Consider the following 16,937-nt stretch of genomic DNA (forward strand, 5'->3'; position numbering starts at 1 on the left):
CTACAGTCGGACGCCCACCCTGGGGCCTGGCTGCAACAGGGCCTGCTGTGTTGCCAGTCTCCTGGGCTGGGGCCTGGCCAGTGGCTGGAGAACAATGGGGATTGGCTGGTGCATGTGTGGGCCCCAGAGCCTGCCCCCCACCCTCCACTGTGGGAAGAGCTTCTGGTCCCTGACACCCCCTCACCTGCCCGCCCAGCCCTGTTCTCCGGCCCTGCTGCATCCCCAGCCACTATGCAGCCAGGGGCTGGCTTCAGCTGGGACACCCACCTCCCTCCCTCCTCGGCTGCCTCCTCCCCACTGCTCCAGTGCGGCCTGCTTCCTGCTGCAGAGCCCTGTACCCCGACTCGCCCTGACCTCTGCCCCCGGGCCTGGGACAGGACCAGGCTGCGCCACCGGGGGGGTCAGCCACCCCATGGCTTTAGTTGGTACTGGGGCAATGGGCAGGGCAGGGCAGGGCAGGGCAGTCCTTGTGGGGGGGAGGGGCAGGCGGGGGGGACACCGCCCTCTGCTGGCTGCAGGCAGAACTGCTCAGCTACATGTCTGGCTCCGGACCTCTAGACACCGCCAGGAGTCCGCCCCAGCGGCTGTGGCCCTCCCAGCATGGAGCCCACTGTGAGCTGCAGGGCTGAGCTGGCCAGTGGGCCTGTGTGGGGTGAAATGGGCACCAGGGGGCAGGAAAGCAGAAGGGGAACCCTCCCCACACTGACACACCAGTGGAGACCTGAGGCCTGGTGCCCCAGTGCATTGGGGGGGAGGGGGGGTGCCGAGCCAGTGACTCTCCTGGCTGCAGCTGCTATAACACCCCCATCAGCTAGCAGTGCCCTCCTGCCCCCGGCATCACCGTGAGTGTGCATCCATGGACCTGCAGCAGCGTGAGCATGTGCCAAGCCAGCTCTCACCTTCACACTCACAGCTGCAGGGGATAAACGGGCCCTGCCCTGGGTGGGGCACCGGGGCGGGGTCTGGCTGTGCCAGGGACGGGGAGGCTCCGGGGTGACCTCCTTGCAGGGACTTTGGGCTCTGGGCATGCCCCGGGGAAGCCCGACTCAGCCATTGGAGGGGCCCAGGGGCTTAGGACTGGGTGAACTCTCTGCCTGCTCCTCAGCTGTTCATTCCCCAGGCTCCCGCCCTCACCCTGGGCTACTTCCCACTAGCCGCTGTGCCAGGGCCGAGCTGGGGGACCCTGGAGCCAGCCTGCTGGCAGGGCGCTGCAGAGGTGTGGGGGGACCCCTGTGTGATGGGATTCAGGGGTCCCCCTTCACTGCACCCCGTCCGCTGGCAGGAGTGACTGGCAGGGTGCTGCAGAGGTGTGGGGGGACCTCTGTGACAAAGTAGGGTGCAAGAGTTTGATCCCCTGGTTCCAATGCCCTGTAGTAACCCCAGGGGTGATTTCACACCCATAGACAATGGGAGTGCCTGACCTTTGCCCCCAGGCAACACATTTGTTCCCCTGGGAACAGGACAGAGGAGGAGGGAGGAGAACCCAGGAGTCCAGCCTCCCACTGGCTGGTGTGAACTGGAACTGGGCTGGGGGGTGGGGCAGTCTGGTCTGGCTGGAGAGGGAGGAAGGGGGACCAGGGCCTGGCTCGGGGACCCCTCTGGGCCCCTCTCCCCAAGCTGGATGGTACTGACAGGTTCTGGTCCCTGTGCTGACCAGTCTGTTCTATGCTGGGTCCCTGTCGCCTGATCCCCGGCTGTTCCCCTGGGGACTGAGAGTCACATCCGCCTGCGGGGGGGGGGGCAGAGTTGGGGACCCCCCATGCTGGGACCCTGTGATGTAGTGGGAGATAAGTGGCTCACAGAGCGTGGGGGGGCTCCTGCTGAGGGTAACCTGGTGACCAGGTGACACCTCTGGGCTGCAGACAAAGGGGGAGGTGGAGCCTGCGGGGTTTGAATTGGAACTGGGAGTTGGAAGCAGTGAGTCTGGGCTGGGAGAGAGAGAGACCAAGGAGGGGGCAAGGCCCTGGCTCCTGGGACCCCATGGGGCCTCCTCTCCCTAGCATGGATTGGACTGGCTATGTCTGCTGGCTGTATTGACCCCTCTGTACGACACTGTGTCCTGTTGGCTAATAAACCAGCTGTTCTCCTGCCGAGTGAGAGTCACTCCTGTCTGCAGATGGGGTGCAGAGCCTGGGGACCCCTGAACCCCATCACTCTGGTGTCAGTAGTGGGATGTTCTGCATCCCGAGGATGGAGAATCCTGCAGTAAGTGACGTGGGCCCAGGAGGAAGAAGGGGGGCCTGCAAGTCCCAGGTGTGCTGAGGGGCAGTGAGGTGCAGTTCCCCAAGGTGGAGGAGCCTGTGGCTGAACCCGAGCAACTGTGGTCATGGTCCTTGAGTGGGGGTGTCACACCCAAGGAGGGGTTATTCCTGGGAGTCTGTTGGAGTCGGCCCCAGAGGGCAGAGGGACCAAGGGCCCAATCTCCAGGAAAAAATGACCCGCAAGGAGTCTGGCACACTGAAGGGATTCTTCCAGGGATTGTGGGGTGCAGAGGGTATCAGCCTGAAAGCCTGCAACCATGCTCAGCAACTCCACTGTGAAGCAGCAGCACCTGGAAACTGAACTGAAGTTAAAGGAGCTGGACAAGGCAGCGTGGATGTGCAGTGGCAGACCTGAGGGTTAAGGAAACTCCTGCAGAGGTGAGCCCAGATCGGGGCAGGGGACCCTGGACTGCATGGAGCTCTGAACCGAGTGGCCTGCCGCAGCTCAAGGAGGGAAGGAGCGATTCCAACCCATCATCTACTAGTGGCCAAGACAGACCTGCGAAGAGTTTCCCAGGCCTGGGCCGAGGAAGGTGCCTGTGTGTCTGTGCAGGAAAGCAGCTTGTCCACTGGGAATGGCAAGTAACAGAGAGGAAGCCGTGCTAGTCGATACACTATCAAAACAAAAAGCAGTCAAGTAGCACTTTAAAGACTAGCAAAATGGTTTATTAAGTGAGCTTTCGTGGGACAGACCCACTTCTCCAGACCATAGCCAGACTGCTGTTCTGGTCTGGCTATGGTCTGAAGAAGTGGGTCTGTCCCATGAAAGCTCACCTAATAAACTATTTTGCTAGTCTTTAAAGTGCTACTTGACTGCTTTTTGTTTTGGGAATGGCAAGTTGTCTGTGAGAAAAGCTGCCTCACCTTCTGGGCGTGTGTCTGAGACCAGCCATGGGGGCTGGGACAAAGGAGAGAGTGTTTCCCCTTGTCTGTCTGTGTTGAACAGCGGCAGCAGCCTGGGGAGAGAGCAGAGCCTGCATTTGAAACAGGCGACAATGAGGAAACTAGTCCATTGTCTGAGGAGGATTCACCAGCCTGGGGTGGCTGGAGAGGGAACCCAGAAAAAGCATTGCAGGTGTGACTCTGAATCCAGCCATGGGGCCTGGAACGGAGGGAATGGCCCTGGGATGGGCAGTGGCATCCCTGATAAGGACACTGGTCCTTGGAGCAAGAAAGGTGCTTCTGCTCCCAGGAAAGTGAATCCTTTGTCTGAGCCTGTGGGGCTCAAGATGGGGCCAAGATCCCAGAGCTGGATCTGAGGGCAGCTGAAGCCCAGCTGGAAAGTGGGCCTACCTCTGTGTCTCTCAGGGAGGATGGTGCTGTAACTCGGCCCGATCCAGTTAGCACCATCAGGGAATTCCAGAGACCAGACAATTCTGGTACTTATTCTTTGCCTGATGCTGAGGTGTTACTGGGAGGGGTGAGAGGACTCTGTCCTACCAGAGTCATCCTCTAGCCAGGACACAGGAAGAGCAGACTGGAAATGGAATTACGCTGACTGAAGGAAATGAAGCTGGAAGCAGAAGGGAGGGAAGTGACCCTAACCTTCTGTCCGTTGGTACTAGTTGTCTGCGTGGAGGGGGTTTATGTGGGAATCTGCCCGATGGGCCAGAAGTGATCCTGGGTGTAGGTGAAACCCAGGAGCTGGTTGTGGCTCAAGGGAGCAGTGCCCCTGTGGAGGCAGACAGGGGTGAGCTGTTGTTTGGGGGAGCTTTTGAGGAACAGAATTTCCTTGACACTTTTCCTGACCCGTCTGTGGGGACTGCAGAAAATGGGAGTGAGGTGAAGGAGAGTGAACGGGAAAGGTGCTCGTCTGTAAGCGCCAGAGCAGCCCTTTGCCTGGGGAGAAGTTTGTTTCTGTTCCTGATGGCCAGGACCTGCCTGAGTGTGAAACCACTGGCTGTGCTCTGCAAGGGTCCAAAGCAGGCAGGGTAAAGGTTTCTCAGGAATTGGAAGTTGGTACAAGTAAAGTGAAAACTATCAGGGAATGTGAGCAGCCCTGTGAGAACCAAGTAAAACAGCTGCACAGTCAGTCTCTGTAGGATGCAGGAGAGGTTCAGCAATTCCCCATCTCCAGATGCTGAAAACACTTATACTCTCACACTGGTCTCCACTTCTGATTCCATGGGGGAGGCAGAAGCTGGAGGTGGAAGGACAAAGGAGCTGTGGGCCTGGTGGGCCAGTAAGGGAGAAACAGGGATTCCTTCATGTGGATTCTGCGTCTGGGACTCACAAAGCAACTTTCAGAAAGCAACAGAGCAGCAGTTTGGTTTGCAAATTTCCAGACTGGCTGGAAGGGGGAACTCATCCTGAGGATCAACACTGGCCCAGCTCCTGTTAGAAGGGAGGTCACACACAGAGTAAAGCATGTTGAATAGTAACGGAGAGGAAGCCGTGCTAGTCTATACACTATCAAAACAAAAAGCAGTCAAGTAGTTTTTAAAGTGCTACTTGCCTGCTTTCTGTTTGACAGAGAGTAAAGTGCTACTTGCCTGCTTTTTGTTTTGATAGTGTATAGACTAGCACGGCTTCCTCTCTGTTACTACAGAGAGATCAGATTTCCACCCCACGGAGCAAGAGAGAAGATTAGAACTTGGTTTTGCAAAGGAAAGGGCTCAGCCATTTAGCCCCAAAATGCCAGATTCTCAAGGAGGCTACACAAGTGTTGTGGTCTACCAAAGAGCAATGGGTTTGTCTTGTTACTCACACTGACTACTGTAACCAGTGGGTGCTGCTACCAAAAGCGGTAGAATTGTATCATGCACTGAATGTTTGGAAAGAGCCGTGTAACATGATGACATGTGTGTATAAGGATGAATTGTGTGTTGAAGGAGTTTGTAATTCTGAAATGTCACCATTGTTCCCTGCAACTAGTCTTGCAACCTCTCACATGAGGAGGAACATTCCAAACCTATTGTGGGGCATGGAAGGGGAAACTGAGGCACACAGCCATTTTGGTGGTCTGGCTAAATGCCAAGGGTGGAAGCATTTGTACCTTCCCTTACTGGACAGTGACTGAATTCCAAACACATGCTGGAGCAGCTGTATGGGCTGGTGGGCAGATGGGGCAGGGCCCAGACCAGAGAAGAAATGTTTGATCTGCTGGTGCTGCAACAGCTGTATGGGCTCTGCCTGCCCGACTTGAGAACGTGGCTGATGGACCAGAGGGGAAGCAGGGAGACCAGCCAACCCGAGGGAACCAATGGGACTTGCCCGGCTGCATCACATGAAAGGAGCCAATGCCGACCTCCTGAGGTGGAGCCTCCCCCAGCAGGATTATGACATGGAGGTGGTAACATCAAGGGGAGCACCGAGGGTACAGCTGATGCCCAATCACAAGGGGAGGGCCCCGAACTTCCCCAGGTCACTGGCTGAGTGACCCCGCTCAGTTCGGTCTGGAAGGGGGGAGAGATGTGATGGAGTGGGGGATACCTGTGTGTGTGCGCGTGTCTCACAGAGGGTGTGGGGCTCCTGCTGAGGGAAACTGAGGCAACCAGGTGACACCTCTGAGCTGCAGACAAAGGGGGAGGTGGAGCCTGAGGGGTTTGAATTGGAACTGGGAGTTGGAAGCAGTTAGGCTGGGCTGAGGGAGAGAGAGACAAAGGAGGGGGCCAGGCTCCGGCTCCAGGGGCCCCTCGGGGCCTCCTCTCCCCAGCATGGATGGGACTGGCTGTCTCTGCCGGCTGCACTGACTCCTCTGTACGACGCTGTGTCCTGTCGGCTAATGAACCTGCTGTTCTCCTGCCGAGTGAGAGTCACTCCTGCCTGCGGACGGGAGCAGAGCTTGGGGACCCCTGAGCCCCATCACAGCCCCCGCAGCCATAGTGTGTTCAGCGCTCTGAAAGCAGGCGGCCAGGGCAGCCCCCAGCCCCATGCCGTGGGAGCTGTCTCCCGCTCTGCAGGGCAGAGAAAGCGAGTGGCCTGAGGCTGGTTGCAAAGCGCCTTTATTCACCAATGAGGGGGGGCTCTCCGTGGCGCCGGGGGGGGCAGCACTGCCTCGTCTCAGTGCTGGACACGGCGGATGGACTGGAGCTGGCTGCTGTGGGCCTGTGTACTGTACTCCGTGTACTTCTTAAACTCCCCGTTCTGCTTGTCCCGCTCCAGCACGTACTGGTAGCCCCGGTAGCCAGGGTACTGGTATCCCACCCACCTGCAGGGACAAAGCAGCGCCGCGGTCAGGCACACCCCGCCTTTGCCGCCCCGGGCAGGTGAGGGCCAGGGCCAGGGCGTGAGCTCCCCACCCCGGGGGTTGGCTCCTTCCCCTTGGGCTTCAGAAACCTTCACCCTCCTCTGAGCTGCTGGTGGCCTCCCTCGGGCTTTGGGGCCCTCCCCACCAGGGGTTCAGCCCCCCGCCCACTCTCCTCTACTCCCAGGGCAGGTCTCAGCCAGCGCCTCCAGCCCAGCTCACAGGTGGGGATGGTGCACAGAGGCTGGGATGGGGCCTAGGGGCTAGTGCTTAGGGACTGCCATGATGCAGGGAAGGAGTTAGTGCACAGGGGCTAGGATGACACATAGGGGCTGGGGTAGTGCACAGGGCTAGTGCACAGGGACCGGGGTGGTGCACAGGGCCCAATGCACAGGGACCGGGGTGGTGCACAGAGCCCAATGCACAGGGAGTGGGGTGGTGCACAGGGACCGGGGTGGTGCGCAGGGCCCAATGCACAGGGACTGGGGTGGAGTGCAGGGCTCAATGCACAGGGACCGGGGTGGTGCGCAGGGACGGTACCAAGCGTCGGTGCTGGAGCCAGCCAGGCACAGGGACCCCTAAAGGGCCAGTGAGCACGTTGGAAGTTTGGGGTGCTGAGCACCGCCAGCCAGGCCCACCGGGGGGCTCACTCGGGCCGCGGCCAGGGCCGCGGGGGACACCCCAGCAGGTGACCGGAGCAGGGAGCCAGCATTCACTTACGCTCCCGAGTGCACCTTGATAGACGCCACCTCTTTGCTGCCCCAGCCCATGGCCTGCAGCGAGGGGAAGTCGTCGCTCAGCTCGAACGTGCTCCCCTGGAAGTTCTCCGCCTCGTAGAGGGTGACTTTGCTGTCACTGTGGTTCTGTGCGGGGAGGAGGCAGGTCAGGGCGGGGCTCTGGGGGCCCCCGCTTGTCCCCTCTTCTCTGCACCCCCAGCCTCCCCCCGCGGCACAGCCCTGAGCACGGCTCCCGCAGCTTGGGGTAGGGTGCCCTGCTGGGCCTTATTCTGCCTTCACTGCTCCAGCCGGGGGGGGCCCTGGGGCGGAAGGGGAGAATCGATGCCCCAGATGCCCTCAGCAGCCCCCTACGCTTGAACACACCTTGGCTGCCAAGTGCCGCGCCAGCGCCCCATGTGGGACCCAGGGGGACTGGCGCCAAGGGCTGGGCCAGGGAACAGCCCAGAGGGCCAAGCGCTGCGCTGACCCGGCACGAGCCCGTCTCTGCCCAGCGACGGAGACATGGCAGCTCAACAGCCCCATCCCCTTTCCTGCGGGGGGCTGCCGTGCACAGGGGTGCGCCGGGCCCGGGGGCTGGGGCTGGGGCTGGAGCCCACTTCCCCGAAGTGCCAGTCCGGCGCAGTCCCCGCCAGGGGGCTGTGCAACCCTCTCCTAACTCCCCTGCGCCCCACGGCCTGCCCCATCTGTCCCTCTCTAACTCCCCTGAACCCCACGGCCTGCCCCATCTGTCCCTCTCCTAACTCCCCTGCGCCCCACGGCCTGCCCCATCTGTCCCTCTCTAACTCCCCTGAACCCCACGGCCTGCCCCATCTGTCCCTCTCCTAACTCCCCTGCGCCCCACGGCCTGCCCCATCTGTCCCTCTCTAACTCCCCTGCGCCCCACGGCCTGCCCCATCTGTCCCTCTCCTAACTCCCCTGCGCCCCACGGCCTGCCCCATCTGTCCCTCTCCTAACTCTCCTGCGCCCCACGGCCTGCCCCATCTGTCCCTCTCCTAACTCCCCTGCGCCCCACGGCCTGCCCCATCAGTCCCTCTCCTAACTCCCCTGCGCCCCACAGCCTGCCCCATCTGTCCCTCTCCTAACTCTCCTGCGCCCCACGGCCTGCCCCATCTGTCCCTCTCCTAACTCCCCTGCACCCCATGGCCTGCCCCATCAATCTCTCTCTACCCCCTGCGCCCCACAGCCTGCCCCATCTGTCCCTCTCCTAACTCCCCTGCGCCCCACGGCCTGCCCCATCTGTCCCTCTCCTAACTCCCCTGCGCCCCACGGTCTGCCCCATCTGTCCCTCTCCTAACTCCCCTGCGCCCCACGGCCTGCCCCATCAGTCCCTCTCCTAACTCTCCTGCGCCCCACGGCCTGCCCCATCTGTCCCTCTCCTAACTCCCCTGCGCCCCACAGCCTGCCCCATCTGTCCCTCTCCTAACTCCCCTGCGCCCCACAGCCTGCCCCATCAGTCCCTCTCCTAACTCCCCTGTGCCCCACAGCCTGCCCCATCTGTCCCTCTCCTAACTCTCCTGCGCCCCACGGCCTGCCTCATCTGTCCCTCTCCTAACTCCCCTGCACCCCACGGCCTGCCCCATCAATCTCTCTCTACCCCCTGTGCCCCACGGCCTGCCCCATCTGTCCCCCTCTACCCCCTGCGCCCCACAGCCTGCCCCATCTGTCCCCCTCCACCCCCCATGCCCCACAGCCTGCCCCCTTTTCCCCTCCACCCCCCATGCCCCACAGCCTGCCCCCTTTTCCCCTCTCCACTCCCTGCCCTTGGGGAGCTGAAAGGGGAGGCGGGGGCCAGAGCCAGGGCGCGACGCTGGCGCTGGGCCCCAGGGCTGTGCTGCCCAGGTCCCTCTCTCTCCAGAGCTCTCGCTCCCAGACGTAAAACATTCACGAACCCTCTGGAGACGTCAGCCGCGTGCCCCCCCCCCCCGCCCTCCCGCTGGCCAGTGCCAAGCTCCTGAGCCAATCCCTTGTCTTCTACCACGTACCCCAAAAGCCTTTGGTGTGCCCCCTGAGAAGCACTGCTCCAGAGGGTGCCTGGCCTTGCCTCTCCTAGGGGCCGTGCCTGCCTGGGGCTGGGATGGGACCCCCACGCAGCTGTGGGTGCTGCAGACTGTTGGGATCTGAGATCCAGGTTGGGGTTGGCCGCGGCAGGTGTCAGCTGGCGGGCGGACTGGTGGGCACCGAGGGGTTAATCTCGTGGACTGTGCTAGCTGTGGCGCTCCCCCCGGCTGCGCTCTCCCCCGCCGAGCAGCCCTGCCAGCGAGCTGCGATCTTATCTCAGCCCCTTTATTAAAGCCTGAGCATATCTGCCTGGCAGTTATTAAAAGTGGGGCGGGCCGCGGCGCTGGAGCCCGGGGACGTGCCAGGGTTTACAGCCCCAGCGAGGCTGCAGATGGAGCGATAGGGGCACAGCCTGGCGGGGGAAGAGCCGACACCCAGCTGGGACTGGTCGGCACAGAGGCCACAACACCCCCTTCGCGGGGTCGCTGGCCTGGCTGGCAGGCGCTGGCACCCCAGCCCAGGCTGCCCCTTTGCCCTCAGGCACCCCCTGCCCTGGGGAGCCGGCACAGCCCAAACCAGCCCGTCGGCTGTCCTGCCCTCGGCCCCCTGGGGGGGGTGAACCCCGAGTGCAGCCAGCTGCACAAAACCTGTCCAGTCAGTGAGACCCAGCAGAGAAGGGTCTGAACTCAGCACCTTCCCCCTGCCTTGTACAGGCACTGTCCTGGCAACCCTGTCTGTCTGTCTGTAGCTCGTACCCTCCTAGCTATCTGTCTGTCTGCCTGTCTATCCATCCTCATACACCCCGTGTCTATCTACCTATCTGCCCCCATTTATCTGTCTCCCCACCTCTTTATATATCCCCCCACACCTCATACACCATATCTATCTACCTATCTATCCCCATTCACTGTATCTATCTATCTATCTATCTACCCCCTACACCTTATCTATCTATCTATCTATCTCTGCTCATCACCCAGGCACAAACATGAACATGATACAAAATTTCCATGAGACTTTTCCTGGCTTCCTCAGCCCTGGGCCCCCTGCTCTGCTAGGGCCCCTGGCTAGCGTGGCAGGAGCATGGGCCAGTGGGGGAATGGGCGGGCCAGTAAGGGAGGAGCTTGGACCAGTGTGGGAGGGGTTGGGTTGGTGTGGGAGGACCATGGGCTGGTGTGGGAGGGGCTAGGCCAGCATGGGAGGGGTTCGGTTGGCATGGGAGGAGCATGGGCTGGTGTGGGAGGAGCTAGGCCAGCATGGGAGAAGCGTGGGCCAGCGTGGGAGGGGCTGGGTTGGGTTGGGTTGGCGTGGGAGGGATTCGGTTGGGTTGGGTTGGGTTGGCGTGGGAGGATCATGGGCTGGTGTGGGAGGGGCTAGGCAGGCATGGGAGGAGCGTGGGCCGGTGTGGGAGGGATTGGGTTGGGTTGGGTTGGGTTGGCATGGGAGGAGTGTGGGCCGGTGTGGGAGGGGTTGGGTTGGGTTGGGTTGATGTGGGAGGAGCGTGGGCCAGTGTGGGAGGGGCTGGGTTGCATAGGCGTGGGAGGTGTTGGGTTGGGTTAGGTTGGTGTGGGAGGAGTGTGGGCCGGCGTGGGAGGGTTGGGTTGGGTTGGGTTGGCGTGGGAGGAGCGTGGGCCGGCGTGGAAGGGGTTGGGTTGGGTTGGGTTGGCGTGGGAGGAGCGTGGGCTGGCGTGGGAGGGGTTGGGTTGGGTTGGGTTGGCGTGGGAGGGGTTGGGTTGGGTTGGTGTGGGAGGAGTGTGGGCCGGCGTGGGAGGGGTTGGGTTGGCGTGGGAGGGGTTGGGTTGGGTTGGGTTGATGTGGGAGGAGCGTGGGCCAGTGTGGGAGGGGCTGGGTTGCGTAGGCGTGGGAGGTGTTGGGTTGGGTTGGGTTGGCGTGGGAGGAGTGTGGGCCGGCGTGGGAGGGTTGGGTTGGGTTGGGTTGGCGTGGGAGGAGCGTGGGCCGGCGTGGAAGGGGTTGGGTTGGGTTGGGTTGGCGTGGGAGGAGCGTGGGCTGGCGTGGGAGGGGTTGGGTTGGGTTGGGTTGGTGTGGGAGGGGTTGGGTTGGGTTGGTGTGGGAGGAGTGTGGGCCGGCGTGGGAGGGGTTGGGTTGGCGTGGGAGGGGTTGGGTTGGGTTGGTGTGGGAGGAGCGTGGGCCGGCGTGGGAGGGGTTGGGTTGGGTTGGGTTGGTGTGGGAGGAACATGGGCTGGCGTGGGAGGAGCCTGGGCGGCACTGGGGCGATCCCTGGGGCGCGGGACGGCCAGGCTGACTCACGGCACACTTGATGGGCCGGAAGGACAGCAGGTGCTCAGTCCGGTAGCCGCTGTTCCCGCTCCAGGCCTCCCAGCGGGGGTAGTCGCCCTTCTCCAGGATGAACTGCTGCCCCTGGTACTCCGGGTACTCGAAGCCCACCCAGCTGAGAGAGAGGTGACGTGTCAGTCCGCCACGTCTGCTCTGCGCCCAGCCACGCCTGCGGGAGCTGCCCAGGCTCGCAGGGCTGGCAGAGACCCTGCCGGGGACGGGGCTCAGGTTCTGCGCGGTGCCGTTGCTGCTGGCTGCTCCCTGCCCCCAGGGGACCCAGTCCAGGCTGCCCCCAGCTGGGCCAATCAGCCACTCCGCCCCCCATGTGGCCTGTCTCAACCCAGCGCAGCCTGGGCCTCCCCCTCTTCTCTCCCCCTCACAGTGGGGAAACTGAGTCACAGAGCAGGCAAGTGCCTTGCCTGAGGTCACCCAGCAAGTCCGTGGCTGGGCTGGGGAGCGGACCCAGGCGTCCTGCCTCCCCAGCCTGCGCTCTGATCCTGGGCCGCTCACCCTGCCCTGTCCCTGGCAGCTCAGTGACAGCGGGGAGGCCGCAGAGGGGCGCGCCAGGCCAGAAAGCTGCTGGCACGTGGGGTCCCCGGGCAGGCCTGCAGCCAGGGCACTTACGGGCCATTCTCCACCTTGACGGAGCGGATCTTGCGGAAGCCGCGCTCCAGGAGGCTGGGGCACTCCAGCAGGAACTCGCTGCGTTTGCCCTGGAAATTCTCCTCCTCCCACACCGTGAGCTTGAACTGGCCCAGGGTCTCCATGGGCGGCTGGTCGGTCGCAGGGAGCTCTCCCGCTGCAGAGCCAGAGCCCACCTCAGCCACACCAGATCCCCCGGCCTCGCTCAGCCGCCCGCAGATCAAGGGTCCTGCAGCTCAGCCCGCCCGGGGACTGCCAGCCTGAGAGGGACTCGCGGCGCAAAGGGTTGGGATGGAGGAGCTGTAGGGGGAACCCAGGGCTGGCCTGGCAGGGGCTGTGGGTCAGGGGCGAGGGGCACCGGCAGGGCTAGGGTCAGGGCTGGGCCAGCAGGGGCTGTGGGATGGGAAGTGGGGCTGGGGGAAGGGCTGGGCCGGCAAGGGCTGCGGGTCGGCAGTGAGGGGCACTGGGGGGCTGGGGGCAGGGCTGGGCCGGCAGGGGCTGCGGGTCGGCAGTGAGGGGCACTGGGGGGTGGGGCTGGGGGCAGGGCTGAGCCGGCAGGGGCTGCGGGTCGGCAGTGAGGGGCACTGGGGGGCTGGGGGCAGGGCTGGGCCGGCAGGGGCTGCGGGTCGGCAGTGAGGGGCACTGGGGGGGGGCTGGGGGCAGGGCTGGGCCGGCAGGGGCTGCGGGTCGGCAGTGAGGGGCACTGGGGGGGGGCTGGGGGCAGGGCTGGGCCGGCAGGGGCTGCGGGTCGGCAGTGAGGGGCACTGGGGGGGGGCTGGGGGCAGGGCTGGGCCGGCAGGGGCTGCGGGTCGGCAGTGAGGGGCACTGGGGGGGGGCTGGGGGCAGGGCTGGGCCGGCAGGGGCTGCGGGTCGGCAGTGAGGGGCACTGGGGGGCTGGGGGCAGGGCTGGGCCGGCAGGGGCTGCGGGTCGGCAGTGAGGGGCACTGGGGGGGGCTGGGGGCAGGGCTGGGCCGGCAGGGGCTGCGGGTCGGCAGTGAGGGGCACTGGGGGGGGCTGGGGGCAGGGCTGGGCCGGCAGGGGCTGCGGGTCGGCAGTGAGGGGCACTGGGGGGGGCTGGGGGCAGGGCTGGGCCGGCAGGGGCTGCGGGTCGGCAGTGAGGGGCACTGGGGGGGGCTGGGGGCAGGGCTGGGCTGGCAGGGGCTGCGGGTCGGCAGTGAGGGGCACTGGGGGGGGGCTGGGGGCAGGGCTGGGCCGGCAGGGGCTGCGGGTCGGCAGTGAGGGGCACTGGGGGGCTGGGGGCAGGGCTGGGCCGGCAGGGGCTGCGGGTCGGCAGTGAGGGGCACTGGGGGGCTGGGGGCAGGGCTGGGCCGGCAGGGGCTGCGGGTCGGCAGTGAGGGGCACCGGCAGAGCTGCTCTGGAAACAGGCTGCATTATGCCCTCCTGTTCCCCCCTCAGTTCTGCTCAGGGTTCCCAGCCACCTCCTCAGGCCACTGGGCCAGGGCGGCGGGTCCCTCCCAGCCAGGGGAGGGTCAGAACGTGGGGTGGGGGGAGCCTCTGGCAGCAAAGGTGACCAGCAGCTGCAACCTGCCCCACCCCACCCCCCACCCCCCTGGCAGCCTGGCCCAGCCCCAGGGCCCATGGTACCATGGAAGTGGATGGCTGTAGGCGCACAATGGCCTCCCCCACTCTGGCAGGGGACGCTGCAGCCCCAGCCCCGGGGATCAGCCCCACAGACTCCTCTCCTGTCCCAGCACCAAAGCAGGATGATCCCTTCTGCGGGACAGAGCCCAGCAAAGGGGCACCCACTCCCCACCCAGCACAGGGCTCAGCAAACGAGTCCCCCGAAGGGCTGAGCTTCCGCCCCACACATCTGGGGGCCTCCACGGAAAGCTGCCCCCCACCCCCGACCCAAGGGGCTCCTCTTTCTCACATCTACCCTGGCCTGTGCCCTGCGGCTCTCCACACACGGCTGCAGCCCAGCTGCCCTTTGCTCCAGGGCCAGGGCCCTTCCGGCCGGACCCGGCTGCACCCAGGTGCTGGTCCCAGCAGAGTTCAGAGGGGTCTGTGCCTGGGGAGTGGGTCTTGGCTGCTGCCGCCCTGGGCCCCTCACTCCTGACTTGCAGCCCAGCGCTGGACCCCCCCAACCCCCACAGCTCCTCCATCTCTGCCCTCTGAACTGCGAATCCCTCTCGGCAGCCGGCAAAGCCTGGGGCAGGCTGAGCTGTACGACCCTTGGGACCCAGCGTCTTTCCCAGGTGCTGGGTGCAGGCTGCCCCCTCCAGGGGCACCCCATGGGCAGGCTCCCAGCCCCCCCCCGGTGTAACACCACTGGACCACCCACACTCCAGTGGGGGGACTTCAGGGTGTGGCAAGCAGGGCACATGGCAGCTGTGCCCTCGTGGCAGCTCTCTGCCCCTCCCGCTCCCCTAAGCCCATGCCGGGGGCAGCCCTGGACAGGGACAAGGCCCCCGAAGCAGCTCCCACCACCAAAATACCAGTGCGCCGGCCGCTCTGTGCACGCTGCCCCCGAGCACTGCACGGCATCGTGGGGGCAGCAGCGGCACCCAGGGGCTCATAGCTTGGCACTTACTTGCTCTGCAGGGCACAAAGGTGAGAGGGGCGCTGCAGGGCTGGGGGCTTCCCAGGCACTTTTATAGCCGGGTGCGCACAATGGCAGGGCTGAGTCAGCAGGCGGGGGCCCCAGGGGCAGGCGCTGCTGTCCCTTCCACTCAGCCGCTGGGGTGAGATCAGCGCCGGCCACACAATGGAAAGTGCTGGGCCATCGCTCGGCGGCTCAGGGGCACAATGGGGAAAGTGCCTGACATGCCAGTTCCTTTCTCTGGCGGTGGAACGCGCCTCGGCTGGCCAGCGCGGGCCTCGTGGGACGCCAGCCGGGGGGTGGGGAAACAGGCCACTGGGGAGCTCCCAGCTGTGCTGCGCTGGGAAGTGCCTTGGGTGGGGCAGGCAGGGCTGGGCTAGATGCTTTGCTTTCTTGGTCGCTGAGGCCAAGCCATGCCGGGCTCCTTGGCCGGGGCTCAGCCCCCCACCCCAGCTGGCCCTCTCACCAGCCTGCCGGCCATGCTGAGCTGGTCAATGTTTAGTGTACTGGGACGGCCCAGCAGCCGGACTGGCTCATCTTGGTGCCTTGCCCCAGCAGCCAGCAGTATCTCTGGCCAGCCGGGCGCCCCTCCTGAGCTCGTCTGCAGGCATCAGGGCTTGCTCCAGTCACCACCCCCCCACACACACCACACACTTTCTCCCTCCTGGCAGGACCAGGCCTCCAGGTGGTGCACAGATGTGGCTGGTTCCCATTCTTGCAGCCCCCCACCTGGGTAGGCTGCCCCCCGACAAGGCACTGGGCTTTGGGGCAGGGCTGAGGCCAGCCTGTGTGGGGAGAGACCTGTGCGGAAGGGACGTGTGAGGGACTTTCCCCCGAGTCGGCTGCATGTGTTTCCTACTGTCCTGTAGCAACACCAGTGGGTGCCTCAGTTTCCCCAGTCACACCATCAGAGCACAGCGGGGAGGGGAGTTTGGGTGTGATGACGTCTCACCCGTAGCCAATGGCCATCCCTGCTCTTCATAACCCAGGCAACCAGGTGACCCCTTTCTTCCCTGGGAAACAGGACAGAGGCAGAGGAGGGGCCTGGCTGGTTTGAACTGGAACTGGGCTGGGGGGTGGGGTAGTCTGGTCTGGCTGGAGAGGGAGGAAGAGGGCCAGGGCCTGGCTTGGGGACCCCTCTGGGCCCCTCTCCCCAAGCTGGATGGTACTGACGGCTTCTGGTCCCGGTGCTGACCCGTCTGTTCTACGCTGGGTCCCTGTCGCCTGGTCCCCGGCTGTTCCCCTGGGGAGTGAGAGTCACGCCCGCTTGCAGGTCGGGGCAGGGCTAGGAACCACCCCCCCACTGGGACAGGACCATTTTGGTTAAATGTGGAACCCCCTGGGAGCAGCTTTCCCTTTAATTCTCATTCTGGGTCCTGGTCCCAGCCCCAGATTGGCCTTGGCACACTCACACCCTGGCTAAGGAGGGGGGCAAAAGGAGCCCTGGGTGTGGGGGTGGGCAGTGCACTCCTGTCTGGAAATGGCCCTTGGAAATGTCTGGGACCCCCTGGGCTTCTGGGGAAGAGGGGCAGCCCCCAATGAGCTGCCATGGCCTTGCTGGTGGGGGGAAGGCATGGCTGGATTTTCTATTGCCAGATCTCGCAGGTGGGGACACAAGCCAGGGGGAGGTGGCTACCAGGACTCCTGGGTTCCCTCTCTGGCTCTGGAAGCCGGGCAGGGAAAGGCGTCCCCTCTCCAATAATGCTGCCTGAGCCCCCCACGTGTTAAGCTCCCACCTTTCCTTGACGACGTGTCCGTTGCCCCTGAGCCATGAAATGCGGAGCTGCAGCCAGACCCTCCAAGGCACACAAGCCCGTCCACCCCTCTGAAACCGGGCAGCTCCCTTGCTCTGCCCCACTTGCACCAATGGGCTCCTAGGGGTCCCCTGCACGGAGAACGGGAAGATAAGAAGGGACCCTACAAGCCGCAGGGAGCGAGAGGGTGGTGGGTGCTAAAGGCAGGGGTGAAAGGTCTTCCAGGCACCGTCCCATCACACCCCCACACCCGGGGGGGCGGGTCTCAGGGCAGGGGTGGGGCGGCCACGGCTTGGCATGACCTGCGACACATGTAAGGGCAGAGGATGGGGGTGGGGGCTCAGTCAGGGAAGGTGATGGAAAGGGGCATTCAGTGGGCGGGGGGCTGGGGCCATGTGGGGGAGTCGAGCTCGGGGTGGGGGTCGGGGGATAGAGCAGGAGGACCCCAAGGACCCTGCGCCGGAGTGACCTGTGGCTGCGGAAAGGCCCTGGGTCTGTCTGTCT

The 16,937-nt window shown here is 64.4% G+C and overlaps 1 protein-coding gene across 1 annotated transcript; it reads right to left on the minus strand.

Moving 5' to 3' along the window:
- Positions 1 to 6,263: 6,263 nt before the first annotated feature.
- CRYBA2 (crystallin beta A2) lies at positions 6,264 to 12,244 on the minus strand. The gene is made up of 4 exons (XM_075001488.1): positions 12,102 to 12,244; positions 11,451 to 11,592; positions 7,168 to 7,310; positions 6,264 to 6,411 (listed from the first exon to the last, which is right to left on the minus strand). Exons 1-4 carry the CDS (start codon positions 12,242 to 12,244, stop codon positions 6,264 to 6,266), a joined length of 576 nt encoding a protein of 191 aa, XP_074857589.1.
- Between the last annotated feature and the right edge of the window lie 4,693 nt (positions 12,245 to 16,937).

Source organism: Carettochelys insculpta, chromosome 8, assembly GCF_033958435.1.
Source record: "Carettochelys insculpta isolate YL-2023 chromosome 8, ASM3395843v1, whole genome shotgun sequence".
In the NCBI taxonomy this organism is placed as follows: domain Eukaryota; kingdom Metazoa; phylum Chordata; order Testudines; family Carettochelyidae; genus Carettochelys; species Carettochelys insculpta.

Bases quoted from the DNA above. Each gene is read 5' to 3' on its own strand.
- CRYBA2 (XM_075001488.1), bottom strand. From the start codon at position 12,244: ATGGAGACCCTGGGCCAGTTCAAGCTCACGGTGTGGGAGGAGGAGAAT. The intron at 11,593-12,101 runs GTAAGTGCCCTG...CCTCTCTCTCAG, and splicing joins GTCAAGGTGGAGAATGGCCC to CTGGGTGGGCTTCGAGTACC. The intron at 6,412-7,167 runs GTAAGTGAATGC...TTGTCCCTGCAG, and splicing joins ATCAAGGTGCACTCGGGAGC to GTGGGTGGGATACCAGTACC.